At 51.5% G+C, this 22,396-nt stretch overlaps 1 protein-coding gene across 3 annotated transcripts in view; it reads left to right on the plus strand.

Moving 5' to 3' along the window:
• Positions 1–22,396, plus strand: part of DENND4B (DENN domain containing 4B) — a 50,483-nt gene that overhangs the window by 22,338 nt on the left and 5,749 nt on the right. For 2 of the 3 annotated variants that reach the window (XM_077920032.1, XM_077920033.1), the window contains 16 exons: positions 542–600; positions 2,121–2,265; positions 4,097–4,272; positions 5,796–5,896; positions 6,193–6,408; positions 7,481–7,626; positions 8,195–8,334; positions 9,171–9,294; positions 11,229–11,435; positions 12,434–12,562; positions 13,965–14,118; positions 15,186–15,356; positions 17,127–17,557; positions 18,827–18,931; positions 19,974–20,149; positions 21,369–21,558. In XM_077920032.1, the coding sequence (XP_077776158.1) occupies positions 542–600; positions 2,121–2,265; positions 4,097–4,272; positions 5,796–5,896; positions 6,193–6,408; positions 7,481–7,626; positions 8,195–8,334; positions 9,171–9,294; positions 11,229–11,435; positions 12,434–12,562; positions 13,965–14,118; positions 15,186–15,356; positions 17,127–17,557; positions 18,827–18,931; positions 19,974–20,149; positions 21,369–21,558 (2,670 nt within the window). The remainder of the gene's footprint in view (positions 1–541; positions 601–2,120; positions 2,266–4,096; positions 4,273–5,795; positions 5,897–6,192; positions 6,409–7,480; positions 7,627–8,194; positions 8,335–9,170; positions 9,295–11,228; positions 11,436–12,433; positions 12,563–13,964; positions 14,119–15,185; positions 15,357–17,126; positions 17,558–18,826; positions 18,932–19,973; positions 20,150–21,368; positions 21,559–22,396) is intronic. The other variant, XM_077920034.1, reaches the window with a different exon arrangement.

The following is a 22,396-nucleotide window of genomic DNA, read 5'->3' on the forward strand; positions in this document are numbered from 1 at the left end:
TTGCTCTATAAGACACGGCCGACCATAAGACGCACCTAGTTTTAGAGGAGAACAAGGAAAAACAAATATTCTCTCCCTCTCTGCGCAGCACCTCTACAGCAAAGCGGGAGGAGAAACGGAAGGGACTCTGTTTTTCCTCCCGCTTCACTGAAGGGGCGCTGGCAGCTGCTTTCGCAATCCCTCTTGCTGTTCTGGCTTCTGGGATAGCTGCGCAGCCTGCATTCGCTCCATAAGACGCACACACATTTCCCCTTACTTTTTAGGAGGGAAAAAGTGCGTCTTATAGAGCGAAAAATACAGTATGAAACTGGGAATGTGAAGATTATGGTTCATCTGGGGCGAAGGATTGAGAAGCGACGTCTGACCTCTGGTGGACATGCATGTGTTGCAGTAATCTGAGTGTCGCGCTGATAAAGGACAGCTTTTGGTCTGCACTGCTGATTGTTTGGGCTGTATCTCAAGCTGTGTTTTCTCTATAAGGAATCACTCAGGAGTCGGTTCTTCTCTGTCTCTCCCCTCTCCCTTCTTTTTGCCTGTCCAGATGTCTTCCTACGATAACATGCTCCTGTGCCAGCCTGTTTCATCTCCTCTGCCACTCAGGTATGCTCATCTGACGTTATTAGATCTGCTGCTAGCTTAACTACTCCAGTTTCATCCAAGGGAACTTCTGCCTGGACCAGCGTGTCACGTGAAACTACAGTCTGGCTCATGCGGGACCACGTTCAAAGTGTAACTCTTAGTATATAAACAGCTTGGGATGAGTTTGCCTGTGAGATCAATTTATCCCATGCATGCCTACTTGACCACTGCAATCTGAAGAACTGGGACTGTTGCAGGTGCCACGTAATACCACTAAGGTAAAGGTAAAGGGACGCCTGACCATTAGGTCCAGTCACGGACGACTCTGGGGTTGCGGCGCTCATCTCGCTTTACTGGCCAAGGGAGCCGGCGTACAGCTTCCGGGTCATGTGGCCAGCATGACTAACCCGCTTCTGGCGAACCAGAGCAGCGCATGGAAACGCCGTTTACCTTCCTGCCGGAGCTGTACCTATTTATCTACTTGCTTTCGAACTGCTAGGTTGGCAGGAGCAGGGACCGAGCAACGGGAGCTCACCCCGTCGCGGGGATTCAAACCGCAGACCTTCTAATCGGCAAGTCCTAGGCTCTGTGGTTTAACCCACAGCACCACCCACTATGTGTTTATAATAAATTGATATCTCATCGTAGCAGCACACAAACCTTAGAACTCCCTGCCTATTGACAAGCATCTTTGCTAGATTCCTTTCAGTGCCTGCTTAGGAATGCTTTAAGGCAAGCCTATCCTAGACATGTGGGACGCGGGTGGCGCTGTGGGTTAAACCACAGAGCCTAGGGCTTGCCGATCAGAAGGTCGGCGGTTCGAATTCCTGCAACGGGGTGAGCTCCCATTCCTCGGTCCCTGCTCCTGACAACCTAGCAGTTCAAAAGCACAAACTGCAAGTAGATAAACAGGTACCGCTCTGGTGGGAAGGTAAACGGCGTTTCCGTGCGCTGCTCTGGTTCGCCAGAAGCGGCTTAGTCATGCTGGCCACATGACCCGGAAGCTGTACGCCGGCTCCTTCGGCCAATAATGGGAGATGAACACCGCAACCCCAGAGTTGGTCAAAACTGGACCTAATGGTTAGGGGTCCCTTTACCTTTACTATCCTAGACATGTAGTATCCTGACATGTGTTTTAATCTGGGTTTTTAAAAACTTTTAACTATTAAAAGGTTTCAAATAACTGCTTTTAACTGCTTTTGTTTCCACTGTGTACATTTCAGGGTAAAATTAACAGTAAGCAAAGATGAAAACATGTCAGCCTCCACATGTCTGAATAGGTCTCCTTAAACAAAAATGCTTTTTTGCAGGCGCCAAACAGTTTTAAATTAAATTCAGTAGTAATTTTTTAATATGGAGAAGCTGCCTTGATCTTCGCCTCAGGTGTCAAAATGCCTTGGGGTGACCTGTTGTTTGTATATAATGTGGGGGAATGTAACCAGACTAGCTTTCCTGGGATGGTGGAACTGAGTGCGTTGGGTTCTTAAAGGGCTTAGTGAGTCAGTTGCCTTTTCACCAACCACAACCTTCTTTCCTTATAGTGGCGCTAGCTTCCTCACCCTGCTGCAGACACTGGGTCCCGAAAACGCCGTGGCCCTCCTTGTGGCGGTTCTCACAGAACAGAAGCTGCTCATTCACTCCCTGCGGCCGGACGTCTTGACCAGCGTGGGCGAAGCCTTGGTCTCTGTGAGTCGGGGCTCCTGGGTGGCCTTTTGGGGTTCAGGTGGGGCAGAAGACGGGGGGCAGCAGTAGGCAAAGCCAGTAATAGCTGGAGCCAGAGACCACGACAGGCAGAGCCAGCTAAACCCACATTCACCCCATACCTTTATAGCTCTATGATGCTGGTTTCAACCTATGTGGCTTCCCCTCAAGAATTCAGCCATGATTAAATGGGCCTAAGACTTCGGCCATAACATAGATATGAGGCATTGGGAATAGAATAGAATAGAATAGAATAGAATAGAATAGAATAGAATAGAATAGAATAGAATAGAATAGAATAGAATAGAATAGATTATTTATTATTTATACCCCACCCATCTGACTGGGTTTCCCCAGCCACTCTGGGCAGCTTCCAACAAAGTATTAAAATACACTGGTCTGTTAAACATTAGAAGAGGGCTGCCTTCAGATGTCTTCTAAAAGTCTGGCAGTTGTTCTTCTCTTTGACATCTGGTGGGAGGGGTGGATGGGAAAACTTATGGAAAGTAAACTGGAAATTTACGGTGTTCTAAACCAGCGAGCCTCTTGGGCTTGCCGATCAGAAGGTCGGCAGTTCGAATCCCCGCAAAGGGGTGAGCTCCCATTGCTCGGTCCCTGCTCCTGCCAACCTAGCAGTTCGAAAACACGTAAAAGTGCAAGTAGATAAATAGGTACTGCTCCGGCGGGAAGGTAAACGGCGTTTCTGTGCACTGCTCTGGTTTCGCCAGAAGCGGCTTAGTCATGCTGGCCACATGACCCGGAAGCTGTACGCCGGCTCCCTCGGCCAATAAAGCGAGATGAGCGCCGCAACCCCAGAGTCATTCGCGACTGGACTTAACTGTCAGGGGTCCTTTACCTTTTTTAAAGTCTAAGAGAGAACCTTTAAAAAATGTTATATTGTTGGTATTTGACCCCTGGAAACTATCAAAAATGTATAGAAGCACCCTCAATACCTGCTGGTGATGTGGAGAAACAGGCGGTACCATGTATCATATGTGGTGGGTATGTAACAAGATCAAAGCCTTCTGGAATGATATTTATTTAGAACTTTAAAAAATGTTTAAAGTACTGTAAAAGGTAAATGTAAATTCTGCGTCCTTGTTGGGCATCTTTTCCCCTCTCTGGAGATACCTTGGTGTTTCTGATACAGGAAAATTCCTCTCACAGGTCTACAGCCCCATTTAAAGCACCGTGACGCCAAATTAAACAGTCATGGCTTCCCCCAAAAAATAATTCTGGGACCTGTCGTTTCTTAAGAATGCTGGGAGTTGTTAGGAGACTCGTTTCCCCTCATGGAGCTACAATATTTATTATTTATTATTTATACCGTGCCCTTCTGACTGGGCTTGCCCAGCCACTCAGGGTGGCTTACAGCACATAAAAAAATTGCAATACCCAGAGTGGTTTAACCAGGCGTAGGCAAACTCGGCCCTCCAGATGTTTTGGGACTACAGCTCCCATCATCCCTGACCACTGGTCCTGTTAGCTAGGAATGATGGGAGTTGTAGTCCCAAAACATCTGGAGGGCTGAGTTTGCCTGGGTTTAACAATCCTTCTTCCCAGGAAACTCTGGGAGTTGTAGCTCTGTGAGCAGGAATTCTCATCACCCGTAACAAACTACAGTTCCCAGAATATATATTTTTTTGCGGGGGGGGGGGGGGGGAGGAGAGAAGTTTGAAGTGGGATAGCACTGCTTTAAATGTGCAGTGCATATGGGCCCCCGGTCTCCTCCATCTAGGCCTCGCAACGTATTTTTATTCCCCTGCCAGATCCTTCCAAGACCCCCAGCCCTCACTTCTGCGTTTGCTCCCCCCAGATGATATTCCCACTGCACTGGCAGTGCCCTTACATCCCCCTCTGCCCGCTCACCCTGGCCGACGTGCTGTGCGCCCCGGTGCCCTTCATTGTCGGAGTCCACTCCAGCTACTTCGACCTCTACGACCCACCGCACGACGTCATCTGCGTCGATCTGGACACCAACACCATCTTCCAGTGAGTGCCGCAAGCGGATGGGGGGCGTGACCTGCTCCCCACCCCCCTTGCAAGGACTCCCCGCCGCCCCTTTCTCTCTCTTTTTAAACCTGTTCATTTTATTAAATTTTAAGAGATCGGCACAAATCGTACCTGCATCGATATACCGTATTTTTCGCTCTATAGGACACACTTTTTCCCCTCCAAAAATTGAGGGGAAATGTGTGTGCGTCCTATGGAGTGAATGCAGGCTCCTTGGCTTCAGCGATAGCAACACTAAGCCTCCGAAGCGCAGAGGGAGCACTCCCTCCGTGCTCCAAAGGCTTCACGTTGCTTTCGCTGAAGCCTGGAGAGTGAGAGGCGTCGGGGCGCACCGACCCCTCTCGCTCTCCAGGCTTCAGGGATAGCCGCGCACAGCCCCTCCGGCAGGGAGAGGCTGCACGTGGCTATGGCTTCTTTAGCCCTGCGCAGCTTCTCCCGGGAGGGAGAGGTTGCGTGGGGCTAAAGAGGAAGCCAAAACAGCGAGCGGGATCCATCCCGCTGGCTGCCTTGGCTTGTGCCATAGCCGCGCGCAACCCCTCTGGCAGGGAGAGGTTGCACGCATCCTGTACGCTGCTCTCTGGGGCTGGGGGGGGGAATAAGATTATTTTTCTTGATTTCCCCCCCTAAAAACTGGGTGCGCCCTATGGTCCGGTGCGCCCTATGGAGCGAAAAATACAGTAAATGACTTTCAGGGCTTAAGATTCCCCTCATTCGTATTACAGTAATTAGCAAAGGGTGGAGCAATGGTTAGAGTGTCGGGCCAGGTGCTTGGAGAGGAGGGTTCGAATCTCCACTTGGTCATGAGGTTCACTCCCTGCCTCTCAGCCTAACCTACCTCACAAAGTTGTTGTGGGATTCAGCGAAGAGAACCGTGAGGCCATCTTGAGCTCCGTGGAGAAGAAAATGAGGTGGGATATATATAATGCTACAAATAAATAAAAATCATAATTATAATAATAATAATTTATAATTATTATTTATACCCCGCCCATCTGGCTGGGGTATAAATCATAAATTATGGGTTAAAACAGTTGTTTTTTGTTAATTCAAGGTTCTTCAGCGGCCATTACTCTGTAGATAAATCTGTGGGTCTCTCCATTAGTATCCCACTGTTCCTCAAGGAGCTCAAGGTAGGGAATATGGTTTCCCCCCTTATTTTTTCCCCTCTGTGACGTAGGGTAGGCCGAGAGTGAGCGGCTGGCCAGAGGTCACGCCCAGCAAGGTTCGTGGCTCAGAGGGGATTTGAACCCTGCTCTCTCCCAGCTCCTCATCCAGAAGTCTGGCCACACTGGATCTCACTCCCCGCTTACTGTTTGTCTTCGTGCAAGCTTTCCCTGATGGGGAATCAGTGCAGCTGGGGAATCTGTTTTCAAAAGAGCAACTCTGGGAAGGGGTCCCCTTTGCAAGTGGGGAGCAGGCAGTGGGGGGTGGGGGAACGCCGTGGCTGCAGGGCGGGCCGGCAGGAGGCACTAACCGTAAAGGCAGCTTTGCTCCATGCGCAGGTGCGAGGAAAGGAAGCTGCTGTCGACACGGTCGCTGCCTCGGAAACCTTGCAAGGTGCTCTTGGCTTGCTTGAACTCCCTGTACCATCAGCTGGATGAAAGTGAGTAGTCAGTGCATGCAGTGGAGGGAATTAGGATCAGAGGGGATGCAAATGTTGTGACACGAAACCATGGCTAACGCTCCTCTTTTTCCTCCAAACAAGCAAGAGGCATAACTATGGTCCATGGGCATATTCCACCCCGGTAGAAGCACTCAGGGAAGGGGTGAAACAGGGTCTGTGTGGGAATCTGGCCAGGGGAAGTCCCAAGAGAAAAATAGAGAGGCCCGGAAGGCCCTCCCCTAGGTCTGCGGTTCCCTGTTGTTAATGCGATGCCTTTGTCGCCCTCTCCTCTGCAGTGTACAACCGGCCCGTCGAGGAAGCCACCCTGGAATTCCTGCTGACCGACTACGACCTCATCTACGGCCGGCGGAAACAGCTGGAACTGGACATCCAGGGGGCTTTCCTGCGCTTCATGGCCTGCCTCCTCAAGGGCTACCGCTGCTACCTCCTGCCCATCACGCAGGCACCCTCTGAGAAGACCCGCGACTCCAGTAGCCTCTTCAACCTCCAGGGTACGGCAAGACAGGGGAGGGAGCTGTCGCGGCGCCCGGGTCCTGCGTGGGGGCTTCCCCTGGAGGAGAAGATGCTCGGCTAGAATTGTCTGGCCCAGCTCCCTGCAATGCAGGAATCTTTCGCCCCACGTGGGGCTCAAACCACAACCCTGAGATTAAAAGGCTCATGATCTTCCGACTGAGCTATCTCCTTATGTTCCAGTGGGGGAGGGCATCTTCATGGAGGATATCAGCAGCTTCTGGTCGCAGGGACTATATCCTGCCTCCCAAGATGACACAGACCATTGAGACGTATAAAATGTAGACATGTTTTAGTTTGATTTTCAGCTTTGTCGTTGATATTTTCTGAGAGCCAGCGTGGTGTAGTGGTTAAGAGCAGTGGACTCGTAATCTGGTGAACCGGGTTCGCTTCCCCGCTCCTCCACATGCAGCTGCTGGGTGACCTTGGGCCAGTCACACTTCTCTGAAGTCTCTCAGCCCCACTCACCTCACAGAGTGTTTGTTGTGGGGGAGGAAGGGAAAGGAGAATGTTAGCCGCTTTGAGACTCCTTAGGGTAGTGATAAAGCGGGATATCAAATCCAAACTCTTCTTCTTCTTCTTTTGAATTCTTCAAATAGTTGTTTTTCTGATAATTTCGTCGCTTTATTTTTGCAAAACCTCTTTGAGGTTTTTTGCTTGTTTTCTGCAATCATACGGTAGATAAATTTTACAAGATGCGTACATAACAACAACAACAAAATGTTTGAGGCTTTTTGCTTTTTTTTTAATAAGCGGTATACAAACGTTATGAAATGTGTTTTATGACACGTGTTTTAGCCTGCTTTTTAGCTTTGGCGTTGATCTGAATTATTTTTTCCGGTGTTTAAAATAGCTGTTTTGTCGCTATATTTTTTGTAAAACCTCTTTGAGGTTTTTTGCTTGTTTTCTGCAATCATACAGTCCATAAATTTCATGAGATGAGTAGATAACTACGGCAATATCTTGAGTGCAGATTTGAACCTGAGTCTACCTGTCCAGTGCTCTAACCACTACACCACCACTGCCTCCCATTCCCCCCCCCCCCCAATCCAGGCTTCCTGAAGTCACGTGACCGGGCGTATCACAAGTTTTATGGGCAGCTCCTCCGCACCCAACTCTTCACACAGTTCATTGAGGAGTGCTCCTTCGTCAACGACCGCCACACGTCCCTAGAGTTCTTCGACTCCTGCGTGGAGAAGGTGTGACAGGAAAGGAGCTAAATGTGGGTTCAGCTGGGGCCCAGGAAATGGATGCTGTACAGATCAGTCAAAATGAGATTTGGTGAATTTCATCTGTCGAGTGTGCTACTTAAAGCAATGGGGGGATACTTCAGTCAAGGGTGGGTGGCTGCCCCCGCAGAACTTAATCCAGTCCCATTACAGTGGTACCTTGGTTCTCAAATGCCTTGGTACTCAAACAACTTGGAACCCAAACACTGCAAACCCGAAAGTAAGTTTTTTTGAGAAGCAAACTTTTTTGAGAAGCCAAACGTGCTCCATTTTGAGTGTTACGCTTCTGATTTGAGTGTTACGCTGAGGTTTTGGAACATTTTGGTTTTGGAACGGACTTCCGGAACAGATTAAGTTTGAGAACCAAGGTATCACTGTAAGGCTTTTGCAGTCTACAAGAACTCCCTCAAATGGTCATTAAATTAAAAAAGGGACTTTGAAAAGTGACCCCTTCCTAGATCCCCTGATGTGAGGCCATGATTCCACGTTAATTTACTTCACAAGATCTCTCTCTCCTGCCATCGCTGTTCCTGCTCAGGTGCAGGTGGACCTGGAGAAGATGGAGGAATCTCCCCTGATTGAACTAGACGACACTCATGGCAGCGAACACACCGTCTTCATCATGCCCCCGGAGGAGCCCACCGGACCCAATGGCACTGAGCTGCCAGCGCGCTACCAGTGAGTTCTGCTGGAATCACAGCATGGCAGAGTTGGGAAGGGGCCCCTCAGGAGTCATCCAGCCCAACCCTCTGTGATACAGAAATCACAGCTAAAGAGTCCCCGGCCGAACAGCTCTTACTTTTAGTCGGAACTTCTTTTCTTGCAACTTGAATGCCTTGGTTCAGGTCCTGACTTCTGGAGCAGCGGAAATCTAGCTTGTGACGTGACAGCCCTCCAAATGTTTGAAGAAGGCTTCTGTGTCACTTACCATAACACACAATGATTTTGTGTGTATAAATTGGGGTGTGGGAGGAACGTCAACAGTTTAGATAATTTTGTTCAAACGTTGAGAGAGAGCATAGCTTGAGATTTCATCTTTGTTTTGTTTTTTGGGTTGCATCAGAATGTTGACCCTACTCAGATAGGACCCTTTGAAATTAATTAGTGGGCCTGCAATCATCCCGGTCACACCTTGAGGTGACCAGGAGAAACCAGCGCTACTACCAGTCCGTGTCAGCGATATTGAGCTAGCTGCACCAACCATCCAACTCAAGTGACCCATTTTCCTATTTATTCAGAACAGTGAGGACTAGAATCTTACTTTCCTTTTGCAGGAAGGGGCTGCCGCTCAGTGTTAGAGCATCTGCTTTGCAAATTTGCATGAAACCCCAGAGAGCTGCTGACCGTCAGTGTGGTCAGTGCTGAGCTAGGGGGACAGCGGTCGGATTCTGTATATGGCCCTTCCTATGTGCCTGTTTAGAACTATTCAGAAGCAGGAGGTCTAGAAGCTTGCTTTATTTCAAGGGGGAAGGCCACAACTCAGCCGACCGCTGCCTCCTCTCTCTCCACTCCAGGTACGACGGCTTCCCCAGGCTACAGGCCAAGCTCTTTGAGCGGCCCCAGGACCAGCTCATGCCCTCACTCTGCCAAGCCCAGACCAGCGCTCCCAGCAGCCCAGCTCCACGTAGGACCAAACAGGTAGGGTTTGTGCCTGGGCTTGCAGCAGTGGCTACAGGTGTCCCCAGCCACTCTGTGCCTTATAGCACATAAAAAATTGTAAAACATGAGACATAAAAAATTTCCCAATACAGGGCTGCCTTCAGATGTCTTCTAAAAGTCAAATAGTTGTTTATTTCCTGGACATCTGATGGGAGGGCGTTCCACAGGGTGGGCACCACTACCGAGAAGGCCCTCTGCCTGGTTCCCTGTAACCTCACTTCTCGCAGGGAAGGAAACTGCCAGAAGGCCCTCGGAGCTGGACCTCAGTGCCTTGGCTAAACGATAGGGGTGGTGTCCTTTAAGGGCACTTTCACATTGCACATTTAAAGCCCTGTGTGTGAAAAATCTTTTTAAATAGACATGGCTTCCCCCACAAAGGATTCTGGGGACTGTCAATTGTTGAGGGTGCTGAGAGCTGTTAGGAGACCTCATTCCCAGAGCTGTTTTGACATTCAATCCCTCTTCCCAGGGAACTCTGGGAGTTATAGCTCTGGAAAGGGAATAAAGGTAAAGGTACCCCTGCCCGTACGGGCCAGTCTTGACAGACTCTGGGGTTGTGCGCCCATCTCACTCAAGAGGCCGAGGGCCAGCGCTGTCCAGAGACACTTCCGGGTCACGTGGCCAGCGTGACAAAGCTGCATCTGGCGAGCCAGCGCAGCACACGGAACGCCGTTTACCTTCCCGCTGGTAAGCGGTCCCTATTTATCTACTTTCACCCACAGGTGCTTTCGAACTGCTAGGTTGGCAGGCACTGGGACCAAGCGACGGGAGCGCATCCCGCCGCGGGGATTCGAACCGCCGACCTTTCGATCGGCAAGTCCTAGTCGCTGAGGCTTTAACCCACAGCGCCACCCGCGTCCCTGGAAAGGGAATAGTGGTCTCCTAACTCTCAGCACCATTAACTGACCACAGTTCCCAAGAGTCCTGCGGAGGAAGCCATGATGGTTTGGAAAGATACCACAGGGCTTTAGTAGTATGGTTCAGATGTGGCCTAACCCTGGTTGATTAACTTCAGCAGGTCTGCTCTGGGTAGAAATAACCCTGGCTAATCCCTGTTGGGGACGCGGGTGGCGCTGTGGGTTAAACCACAGAGCCTAGGACTTGCCGATCAGAAGGTCGGCAGTTCAAATCCCCGCGATGGGGTGAGCTCCCGTTGCTCAGTCCCTGCTCCTGCCAACCTAGCAGTTCGAAAGCACATCAAAGTGCAAGTAGATAAATAGGTACCGCTCCGGCGGGAAGGTAAACGGCATTTCCGTGCGCTGCTGTGGTTCGCCAGAAGCGGCTTACTCATGCTGGCCACATGACCCGGAAGCTGTATGCCGGCTCTCTCGGCCAGTAAAGCAAGATGAGCGCCGCAACCCCAGAGTCGGCCACGACTGGACCAAATGGTCAGGGGTCCCTTTACCTTTACCTTAATCCCTGTTGACCTTGGGCTACAGTGCAGTTGAGAAATAAATTGTTTGAGTTCAGTTGTGACCTTCTCCCTCTCTTCTCCCCAAAACCCCACAAATCTTCCCCACACAAGGGGATTCCAACATATTCCACATAAAAAGTTTATGTCCCTGTGGGGATGGCAGTACCGAATCGGTGGCGCATGCTCTCCTGGCTTGCACTCTTTATAAAGACTTGTGGAAGGAGATTATCACCCCTCTTTTATTGTCTCTTCTGCGTCGGCCAGCCACTGCCACAGTGCTTTTCTCTTGGCAGATCATCAAGATGAGCAGGTGACAGCAAAGGTTGCCGGGTTTTTTCTGAGGCAATCAGAATAAATTGATTGATTCAAAACCCTAAAAATGTATTTTATATAATTGACTTTTTATTTCTATTCTTTGTATATCGTATTGTTGTTTTATTGCTATGGCCGATGGCTGACGCAAATAAAGATTCATTCATTCATTCCCCACCCCTTCCAGGAAATGAAGGTAGCCCAGCGAGTGGCTCAGAAGTACTCCGCGATGCCCGATATGTGGGCTAAGTGCCTGCTTGGGCACTGCTACGGCCTGTGGTTCATCACGCTGCCCACTTACGTGCGGGCTGCAACCTCTAAGGTGCGGGCCCTGCAGACGGCCTATGAGGTGCTGAAGCAGATGGAGACCAAGAAGGTGGTGCTTCCCGATGAGGTAGTTGCTGGAGCCTGATGCCGTCTCCCCCATCTTTAGTGTGCAGAATTGGTTCGGTCCTTTGAATTCATCTGAACCGGCTTCTTATAATAAATAATAATAATAATTTGTTTATTTTTATACCCCACCCTTCCCCGTTCAGAAAACCGGGCTCAGGGCGGCTAACAACAAATTTAAAACATTTAATTGAGGCAACAGAAAACCAGCATAAAATACAGTATAAAACGTGAATAACAATAAAATCAAAAATCAATTTAGGGGGGAAATCCATCCAATAAACATTAGATGATCACCAGGGCTAGCTGGCTAAATGAGTCCTATTTGGGCCAGCGAGGAGGCCAGGGGAGAATTAGCTGTGGGATCCCAGAGCGGGTAATCTTCATAAAAAGGGGAGGGGAAGGGAAGGAAGGGGAATAAAAGATCAGGCTAAGTTCAAATTGAAAGCCAGGCGGAATAGCTCTGTCTTACAGGCCCTGTGGAAGGAAGTTAAATCCTGCAAGGCCCTGGTCTCATGGGACAAAGCATTCCACCAGGTTGGAGCCATCACTGAGAAGGCCCTGGCCCTAGTGGAGGATAATTTGACTTCCTTAGGGCCCAGGACCTCTAAACTATCATGGACCTTAAGGTCCTCTGCAGGGCATACCAGGAGAGGCGGTCCCGTAAATACAGGGCTACCTTCAGATGTCTTCTAAAAGTCTGGTAGTTGTTGTTCTCTTTGACATCTTGTGGGAGGGCGTTCCACAGGGTGGGTGCCACTACCGAGAAGGCCCTCTGCCTGGTTCCCTGTAACTTGGCTTCTCACAGTGAGGGAACCGCCAGAAGGCCCTCGGAGCTAGACCTCAGTGTCTGGGCAGAACGGTGGGGGTGGAGACGCTCCTTCAGATATACTGAATTGTAGGTCTGTCATGTGGTATTCTCCCTTGGCAAGGGGTAAGGCAGGGAAGGGGATAAGCGACCCACAACCGTTCATGCCCTCTCTTTGCCCTCCCGCTTCTCAGGTTTGCTACCGAATCCTGATGCAGCTGTGTGGTCAATACGGCGAGCCTGTCCTCTCCGTCCGAGTGCTGCTGGAGATGAAGCGGGCTGGCATTGTGCCCAACACCATCACCTATGGCTACTACAACAAGGTACCTTGCTCACTCGCTTGCAGACCTCTCCACTTTCCCTCGTGCCGCCTTGGCTCTGTCAGAGGGCATTCTGCTTCAGCAGGGCACAGGGTATAAGGATGTGTGTCCGGCGTCTGCTGTTCCCCCTGGGGCTTGGGGGACCTGCAGAGAGAAGTGGCAGTGATTATGAGAGGTTTTCTGGCCCAGAGTCAGGCCTGAAAAGACAGATCAGGACCCTGGAGAGCTCCGAGCAAGCCCAGCTGGCTGAGCTATGGGAGATGTTGTCTCAGCGCAAGGCTGAGAGGGCTTGGAACTGGTACCTGCAGGCCAGTGCTCCTGTGTGGTTCTGGAATGGAAGAGGCTGTAGGGGACTTGCCCCAGGGACTCATGAGGATGATGGAAAGAGCCACATATTCAGGCCAGGGAACTGCAGAAGGATGCTCATGTCTAGTTCCGCCCCTAAGCATTATTTCTCACCCAATTTAGGGAGGGGACAAAAGATTTATAACTGGGGATCAGAATCCCTTGCTGATCTCTGGCAAATTGCCCTGAGATCTGCCAGTAGTAATAGTAATAGTAATAGTAATAGTAATTTATTATTTGTACGCTTCCCATCTGGCTGGGCTTCCCCAGCCACTCTGGGCTGCTTCCAACAAAGATTAAGTAAAGGGACCCCTGACCATTAGGTCCTGTCGTGTCCGACTCTGGGGTTGCGGCGCTCATCTCACTTTATACAGCTTCTGGGTCATGTGACAAGCATGACTAAGCTGCTTCTGGCGAACCAGAGCAGCGCACAGAAACACCGTTTACCTTCCCGCCAGAGCAGTACCTATTTATCTACTTGCACTTTGACGTGCTTTCGAACTGCTAGGTTGGCAGGAGCAGGGACCAAGCAACAAGAGCTCACCCCGTTGCAGGGATTCGAACCGCCGACCTTCTGATTGGCAAGTCCTAGGCTCTGTGGTTTAACCCACAGCAAAATACATTAAAATGTCACACATTAAAAACTTCCCTGAACAGAGCTGCCTTCAGATGTCTTCTAAATGTCAGGTAGTTCTTTATCTCTTTGACATCTGATGGGAGGGCGTTCCACAGGGCGGGTGCCACCACCGAGAAGGCCCTTTGCCTGGTTCCCTGTAGTTTTGCTTCTCGCAGTGAGGGAACCGCCAGAAGGCCCTCGGCGCTGGACCTCAATGTCCGGGCAGAATGATGGGGGTGGAAATGCTCCTTCAGGTATACTGGACCGAGGCTGTTTAGGGTTTTAAAGGTCAACACCAACACTTTGAATTGTGCTCGGAAATGTACTGGGAGCCAATGTAGGTCTTTCAGGACCGGCGTTATATGGTCTCAAGATCCTGAGAGCTCCCTTCCGCCCGCCACTTACTTTGTTACCCTCTCACCTCTTCCTCCTGCTCATCCATAGGCCATTTTGGAATGCAAATGGCCATCTGGTACCCAGGGAGGCCGCCTCCGCTGGGCCAAGCTGCGCAACGTCGTCCTGGGGGCCGCCCAGTTCCGCCAGCCCCTGCGGCAGCGGCAGCGCGAGGCAGAATCACAGAGTGTCAGCAGCCAGTCAGGTATGGAAACCTTGCCTTATGAGGTTGAAGGAGCTGGGTAGGTTTAGCCTGAGAAAGAGGAGAGTTGAGAGGAGACATGATGTGCTGGTCCTTGGGGGTTACCGTGCGACGTGGTCCGAGTCCAGTCCGAGGTCGAGGGTGTGGTATGGGGGGCTGTCCATCAAGCCTGAAGCGGGGTCCAAGGCAAGGAGTCGGGTGAGGTCAGGAACTCTGGCAGAAGAGCAGGACAGGCTGCCGGCAGGAACAGGTTACCAACAATTTTGCTCCCGCAACCTGGGACTGGGCTGGCTGGCTTTTATCTCCTCTGAGGCATAGGGTGGCCCCGATCCTCAGGTGACTCGCCTCTCCTGGCCTGGAGGCGAGCACTCCTCCTGCGAGAACTTAGTTCCCTCCACCTCTCTGCCCTGAGCCTCTGCAGCTCAGGAGAGGCTGGAGGGTTACCGGACCCAGAGGCAACCTCAGCTTCCCCTGACGGGGCTGAGAGTGGAGCACCTGCAGGCAATGGGTCCTCCATCACCTCAGGAGCCAGAGCAGACTCAGCTGGTGCCTGCACCTGAGGATCCAGCACAGGTGAGGACCCTTCAGGCTCAGGCCCCAGCCCCATCTCAGCCGGTCCTGGAGGCGAGGACTCATGTGCAGGCTGAGATTCCTCAGGTTCAGCCTCTGAATCTGATTCCCAGGCCATCACACATGATAGCCATCTTCGTATAGCTAAAGGGCTGTCACATGGAAGATGGGGCAAATTTGGCAAGCCGATGGAAGGGGCCTTGTACCTCAGCTGTTGCCTGGGAGAACGGCCGCTGGCGGAGGCAGTCCAGGGAGAGAGAAAATCGTTGAGGAGGGAGAGTGTTGATGGTTGAAAGGTGCCTTTGAAAGTGTGATTTGATTTCCCCAAACTGCTTTGAGGTGGGGTCTGGGTGCGGGGAGGTAAACAGGTCCAGAAAAGTGTCATCTAGAGGTCATTGGGATGGATATGCTAGCAGGTTAATTGTGATGCAAAGGACTTAAAAGGTTTGGTCCAAGCTTGCTGCTGGAGACGGCATTTTTCTCCCTTCTTCCGTTGGCAGAAGGCAGAAGCATCAAGATGCCAGGCTCCCGGTCCCGCTCCCGGTCCAATCTGCAGCGGCAGACGACTTGGTCTGGGGGCAACGTGACCGAGAACCTTCCGTCCACGTCGCTGGTGAAGAGCGGCAGCCTCAGTTTCCCTCAGCAGGAGCCAGAAGCTGGAGTGGCTCGTGGTGAGTTTTGGAGGCGGGCGGAGGGGTCCTTGGAGAGGGGCGACACCTCCTATTTCTTTTCTTCCTTCCTTTCTTTTTTAAAATGGGAGATGGGCAAAATGCATTAAGGATCTCGAAAATAGTTGCAACAGGATCAATATATCCAACGGGGGGAGGAGGGAGAACCTAATAAGAGCTCTTGGATCAGTCAGACCGGAGCACAAGAGCATCGTTCTCTCTTGTGGCTTTCAGCTGGTATTCAAAAGCATCACTGCCTCCGACTGTGGAGTCAGAAGACAGTCGTCGTGGCTATTGGCCTTGATAGCCTTCCCCTCTGTGAATTTGCCCAGTCCCCTTTTAAAGCCATCCGCCTTGGTGGCCATCGCTGCCTCCTGTGGCAGGGAGTTCCACAGTTTAACGCTGGATGTTCCCGAGTTCTAGTGTTCCTCTTACTCGCTTTTTCTCTATAAACTAGGCCAACACTTCAGGAATACCTTTCTGCTCCGCTGTATCCGCCGAATTCTCGCAGGTTTCCAGTGGCCATGTGCCTGTGGTGGGCGGGGCCAGAGCCCAAAGTGGGAGGGGCAACGAACATTCCAAGGGTTGTCTGCAGTGGTGGGCGGGGCCAGAGCCCAAAGTGGGAGGGGCAACGAACATTCCAAGGGCTGTGTGCAGTGGTGGGCGGGGACAGAGCCCAAAGTGGGAGGGGCAACGAACATTCCAAGGGCTGTGTGCAGTGGTGGGCGGGGCCAGAGCCCAAAGTGGGAGGGGCAACGAACATTCCAAGGGCCGTGTGCAGTGGTGGGCGGGGACAGAGCCCAAAGTGGGAGGGGCAATGAGCATGAATTTTATTTCTTACAGTAGGACACTTCCTTACACACATTGGTAAACCCCACCTGCTTTACCCTCCATTAAGGCAGGCCAAGAGGCACAAGCAGAGTCCACGGACAGGTTCCAGCTAGGCAAAAACCATCAAGGAGGGTGCAAAGCAGGGACAGTGCTTGGCATGCCCTGAGGGCCAGATAGCGTGGCTTGGAGAGCCGCATTTGACCCCACGCCCTGGCCTAATAATAATAATAATAATAATAATAATAATACAGTGGTACCTCGGGTTACATACGCTTCAGGTTACAGGCGCCGCTAACCCAGAAATAGTACCTCGGGTTAAGAACTTTGCTTCAGGATGAGAACAGAAATCGTGCTCTGGTGGCGCGGCAGCAGCAGGAGGCCCCATTAGCTAAAGTGGTGCTTCAGGTTAAGAACAGTTTCAGGTTAAGCACGGACCTCCAGAACGAATCAAGTACTTAACCCGAGGTACCACTGTAATAATAATAATAATAATAATAATTTATTATTTGTACCCCACCCATCTGGCTGGGTTTCTCCAGCCACTCTGGGCGGCTTCCAACAAAGATTAAAAATACATTAAAATGTCACACATTAAAAACTTCCCTGAACAGGGCTGCCTTCAGATGTCTTCTAAAAGTCAGATAGTTGTTTATCTCTTTGACATCTGGTGGGAGGACATTCCACAGGGCGGGTGTGACTACCGAGAAGGCCCTCTGCCTGGTTCCCTGTAACTTGGCTTCCCGCAGCGAGGGAACCGCCAGAAGGCCCTCGGCGCTGGACCTCAGTGTCCGGGTAGAACGATGGGGGTGGAGATGCTCCTTCAGGTATACAGGGCCGAGGCCGTTTAGGGCTTTAAAGGTCAGCACCAACGCTTTGAATTGTGCTCGGAAACGTACTGCTGTAACCCATATCAGTCCTTTCCTGTCCTCTCCCGCTTTGCAGCGACCAAGGGCCTGGGCGCCACAGACCACGGCGGCAGCAGCACGCTACCCGCCCTGCCCCACTGGCTGCAAGGCCGGGCCGGGAGCTCTGAGGACGGGAGCCTGTCGGACGTCAGCAGCTTCTTGACAGACGAGAGCGACAGGTTGACCCTGAGCAGCGTGGACACTCAGCCGGGCCCGGGACGGTTGGATGGCTCCACCACAGGGGCAGAAAACCGTGGCATAGGGAGCGGCACACCGCGCAGAAGCCTAGCCGCCAAACTCCAGCAGCTGCTCTCTCCCATCAAGCGGCCGTCGCTGAGACACGGCACCACCGCGGAGCATTCGCACACACGCTGTGGGTCCGAGCAGCGGGACCTCCCACCTCGCCGCAGCCCGCTGGAAAGCCGCTTGTTGCTTCCTCGTGAGCGCCCGGGCTCCACTGCCTCCGAGGTAGGGAGGCCTGAGCAGCAGGCTGTGTGGCTTCCGGCCTGTTTAGGCAACTCCTCATTTATGTGTGTTCAAGGGCTGCGTCTTGCCACAACAACAACAACAACAATAATAATAATAATAAAAGTTTATTTATATCCCGCCCTCCCCAGCCGAAGACGGGTTCAGAGCGGCTAGCAACAGTAAAATGATACAACATTCTAAAATCATTTCATTTCATTATAAAATCAGTTCAAATCAGATTAATGGCAACCATTGGGCTGTGAGGATTGCCAAAGGAGGGGATCAGGCTGTGCCCTGGCCAAAGGCCTGGTGGAACAGCTCTGTCTTGCAGGCCCTGCAGAAAGATGTCAGGTCCCACAGGTCCCTAGTCTCTTCTGACAGAATGTTCCACCAGATCGGGGCCACAGCTGAAAAAGCCCTGGCTCTAGTTGAGGCCAGCCTAACCTCCCAGGACCTCCAAGATGTTTTTGTTTGAAGACCATAAGGTCCTCCGTGGGACATACCAGGAGAGGCGGTAAGAGAGACGGTCCCGTAGGTACAAGGGTCCTAGGCCGTATAGGGCTTTAAAGGTTAAAACCAGCACCTTAAACCTGATCCTGTACTCCACCGGGAGCCAGTGCAGCTGGTATAGCACCGGGTGAATGTGATCCCGCAGCGAGGACCCCGTAAGGGGTCTCACCGTGGCATTCTGCACCCGCTGGAGTTTCTGGGTCAGTCTCAAGGGCAGCCCCACGTAGAGCAAGTTACAGTAATCCAATCTGGAGGTGACCGTCGCGTGGATCACAGTGGCTAGGTCAGGGTGAGAGAGATAAGGAGGCAACTGCTTAGGTTGGCGGAGGTGAAAAACAAACCTGGAAGTGGCATGAAAAGGGGCGAAAACGGCCCTGAAAGAGCACAAAAATGGCGCAAAACTATGCTTAGCAATCCCACAAGCCTTTGCAAGTGCAATCCCTTGAGCCCTTGCACCCACCTTTGAGACCTGGGGAGAGTCGGAATTTGAGCAAGGAGATTTGGAGGGAGCGATGGTGGTGTTTGCAGGCCTCTTCAATGATGTTCCCAATAAACGCAATTTCGCTTAAGTTTGCGCTGCCTCAGGACTTAACCCCCGTGTAAATGGGGAGTTGCCTCTACCCGGGATCCTATTATCGCCCTTCCTCCTTGCTTGGTTACTCGATTCACTGTCTGCGTTTGAGGCGTGCGTTATTTCTTGTTACGGTTTATGCTACAAAATTCAACAATTATTCCCCACCCCACTTTTCTTTGCAACAGAGTTCCGTGTCCCTGGGCAGCGAGTATGATTATTCGAACAGCTCCTTGTGCAGTTTCAACCTCCGGAAATCCACCGACCTGCTGACAGAGTCTCCGGCGGTTGAGGTATATTCCAGCTTCCCGTCCCAGACTCGTTCTGCCTGCATCCCTCAAAAGCTCCTCTCTCCACCATCCGTACTTTAACGTACCGTAGTTGTACTGTCCAAGCATCATGATTAAGCCTCAGTTATTTGCAATGCACTCAATGTGGGGCTGGAATGCGGGTGGCGCTGTGGGTTAAATCACAGAGCCTAGGAATAGCCGATCAGAAGGTTGGCGGTTCGAATCCCGTTGCTCGGTCCCTGCTCCTGCCAACCTAGCAGTTCGAAAGCACGTCAAAGTGCAAGTAGATAAATAGGTACCGCTCCGGCGGGAAGGTAAAAGGCGTTTCCGTGCGCTGCTCCGGTTCTCCAGAAGCGGCTTAGTCATGCTGGCCACATGACCCGGAAGCTGTACGCCGGCTCCCTCGGCCAATAAAGCGAGATGAGCGCCGCAACCCCAGAGTCGGCCACAACTGGACCTAATGGTCAAGGGTCCCTTTACCTTTAATGTGGGGCTGCTTTCAGGGGCTTGATCTGGATACTCCAGCTGGTTCAAAACACTGCAGCTGGACTGTTTAATTTCATTTAATTTAGTATTACGTTTCTACTGTGCCTTTTCTCCCTAGGAGATCAAGGTACATGGTTCCCCCTTGCCCCAACTCCAGTTCATCTTTGCAACACACCCATGAGGTGCGTTAGTCTGAGGGCCTGTGCATGGTCCAAGGTCAGCCGGTGAGCAGAGAGACCAGAACTCGGGTCTCACAGGTCCAAGTCTGTCACTGTATCCCCTACACAACACTGTCCTCCACCTTCTTCTACGAGCTCCATTAGGTGCCTCCTGCTCCTGAATTGTCCCTTTGCCACAAATAAGAACCGGTTCTTCAAGAGCCAGTGCCAGAGCTTGCTTTTTTCCTCTTCCCTCCCTGATCCTTTGTCCTTGTGTGCCGTGACTTTAAGCTTGCAGGCCGGGAACTGTCTTGTTTCAACTGACAGTCTGCAAGCCACTCTTTGCCCTCTGTGATTCTATGGGCCTTTGCCAAGCAACTTTCTTTCCTGATCTTCCTCAGGTCCTGCTCTCCAGCTGTTCCCGGTGCCAGGCCTGCAGCTCGCTGGTGTACGACGAAGAGGTGATGGCCGGCTGGAGTTCGGACGATTCCAACCTCAACACCACCTGCTCCTTCTGCGCCCGCCCCTTCGTGCCCTTCCTCAGCATTGAGATCCAGGATTTCCAGGCGGCCCCCAGGTCAGAACCCCAGGGGTTCCACTCCCCTTTCATTATAGGGGTGGCCTGGTCAGCAGCAATGGCTGCTGTCCTTTGGGACTGGTGGGGCGGAACTTAGGGGGCCCACCACTTGGTGGCACCAGAGGCAATGACAGGCAGTGCTTACAACCAATGAAAGGCTCCTAAGACTGGTGGGGCGGAAGTCAGGGAGCCACCAGTAGGTGGCGCCAGAGCGGATGGCTGGCAGAGAATTGGAGAACTGAGACTGTTCTTAGGATTCCAGAGACAAGAGGCTTAGCCCTTTGCAAATAACAGCAAACTGTGGTCAGCCTGGAATTGTATGCAATACTCGGCTTTTTTTTTCAAATAAGAACCATTGAAACGAATCGACATGACTACAGTGGTACCTCGCACGACGAATGCCTCGCAAGACGGAAAACACGCAAGACGAAAGGGTTTTTTGTTTTTTGAGCTGCTTCGCAAGACGATTTTCCCTATGGGCTTGCTTCGCAAGACGGAAACGTCTTGCAAGTTTGTTTCCTTTTTCTTAACACCGTTAATACAGTTGCGACTTGACTTCAAGGAGCAACTCATAGCACGCGGTGTGGTAGCCTTTTTTGAGGTTTTTGAAGACTTTGGTGATTTTTGAAGCTTTTCCAAAACTTTTCCGACACCGTGCTTCACAAGACGAAAAAAATTGCAAGACGACAAAACTCGCGGAACGAATTAATTTCGTCTTGCGAGGCACCTCTGTAATTTAGGTCCATTTTCAATAGGTCTACTCTGGAGTAGAACTCGGTTGGATACAGCCCTCTGTGTCTGGGTTGTGCCTTTCTGACCTTCAGAGGAGAGCTCAATTCCTCTTTTTTTAAAAAAAAAAAAAAGTCCAAAAAGCAAAAGCAAAAACCCCCCTCCAAATATTCCATGCACCTAGAAATCTAGTATGTCAGGATGATGGAGTCCAGCAGCATATTCTCCAGCATTCTAGTTTTCTAGGTGCAGGGATTTATTTATTTATTACACACATAGACATGTGATTTTCCCTTTTTGCAACGCAGGCCGAGAAACAGGTTAGCTGTCTCATCTATGGCTTGTTTTGAGTGCTGAAGGAAGACGCTTGGTGCTAGCTTTTTTTAAGTAAGGCTCTAGTCCTCATGTTTGGAAGGAAAAAAAAGGACTAGAATACGTTGGCATATATATTGAGTAGATGTTTTTCTCTCCATCATTTCCGCCTCCCCAGCATCGCCGACACCTCGGACACCAGCTCTATCTCCTCCGATTGGCCGCGGGACAGCGAAGCCCCCGCCCCAGGGAGCCAGGGCCCCGTCCTCAGCGACCGCTCCCACTGCCTGTCTCTGGATGAAGCTGAACCGGAACCCGGAAGGGAGTCCAGGGCGGGGTCTCTGTGCAACGGCTTCACCGAGTCTCCGGTGCGGATGGGCTTGGGGGAGAACCTTCTGGGTCTTGCAGCTAGAAAATGGGGGAGTTGCGATGAGAGGAGGAGCAACACGGAGAGCCCAAGGGCCTCATTCCCGTTTGGGCAAGCTCTCGAGGGCCGCGTGATGCCAGTGGTGGGCGGAGCCAGAGGCGGAAGTGGGCGGGACAACGCATGTAAATGGCACCTTTGCGCAGTGGGCTGGTTCCTGCTACAGGCAAGAGACTCGTCCAGGGGAAGCCAGAGGGCATAATCAGGGTTCAAGGGAGGGTAGGACTCGAACCCGTGGCTTCACGTTACAGGAAAAAACACTTAAGGTACAAAGCAGGCCTAGCGAAGGGTGTATGTGGAGGGCCACATCTGGCCCCTGAGCCTGTGGTTCCCCACCCTCCCCTCCCCTCATTCTAGCTAGACAGACCTGTTTTGAACCCAGGCTCACCCCCTTGGCATTAAATGCTGCGGACTCGCTTCTGGAACGTTTGAAGTTGGCTCAATTCCATATGGCCACGTTTGATCCCTACCAGGCACGGCGCCGGGCCTGCGATTTACCGTCTTTAAATTCAAAAATCAGCTTTCTAGTCCTCACCAAAATCTGATACTTCCTCTTGCCTGTCTGGTATGTGTACGAGTGTGCATGTAGAAATTTATTCATACCCCACCTTTTTACCTGACGGGGCTTAAGCCTGCTTACGGTTAAGAATAAGAACTGCCAGAAACATACTGTTACAGAGGTGAAATTCAGATTAATCTCTTGTCCTCCTGTTGCCTCTGGCCCTTCCCATTGTTAGAATGCGGCCCCCAGAAGCTTGCCAGAAGGGCAGGTGGAAGGCGGT

This window comes from Podarcis muralis, chromosome 16 (assembly GCF_964188315.1).
Source record: "Podarcis muralis chromosome 16, rPodMur119.hap1.1, whole genome shotgun sequence".
NCBI classification, from domain to species: domain Eukaryota; kingdom Metazoa; phylum Chordata; class Lepidosauria; order Squamata; family Lacertidae; genus Podarcis; species Podarcis muralis.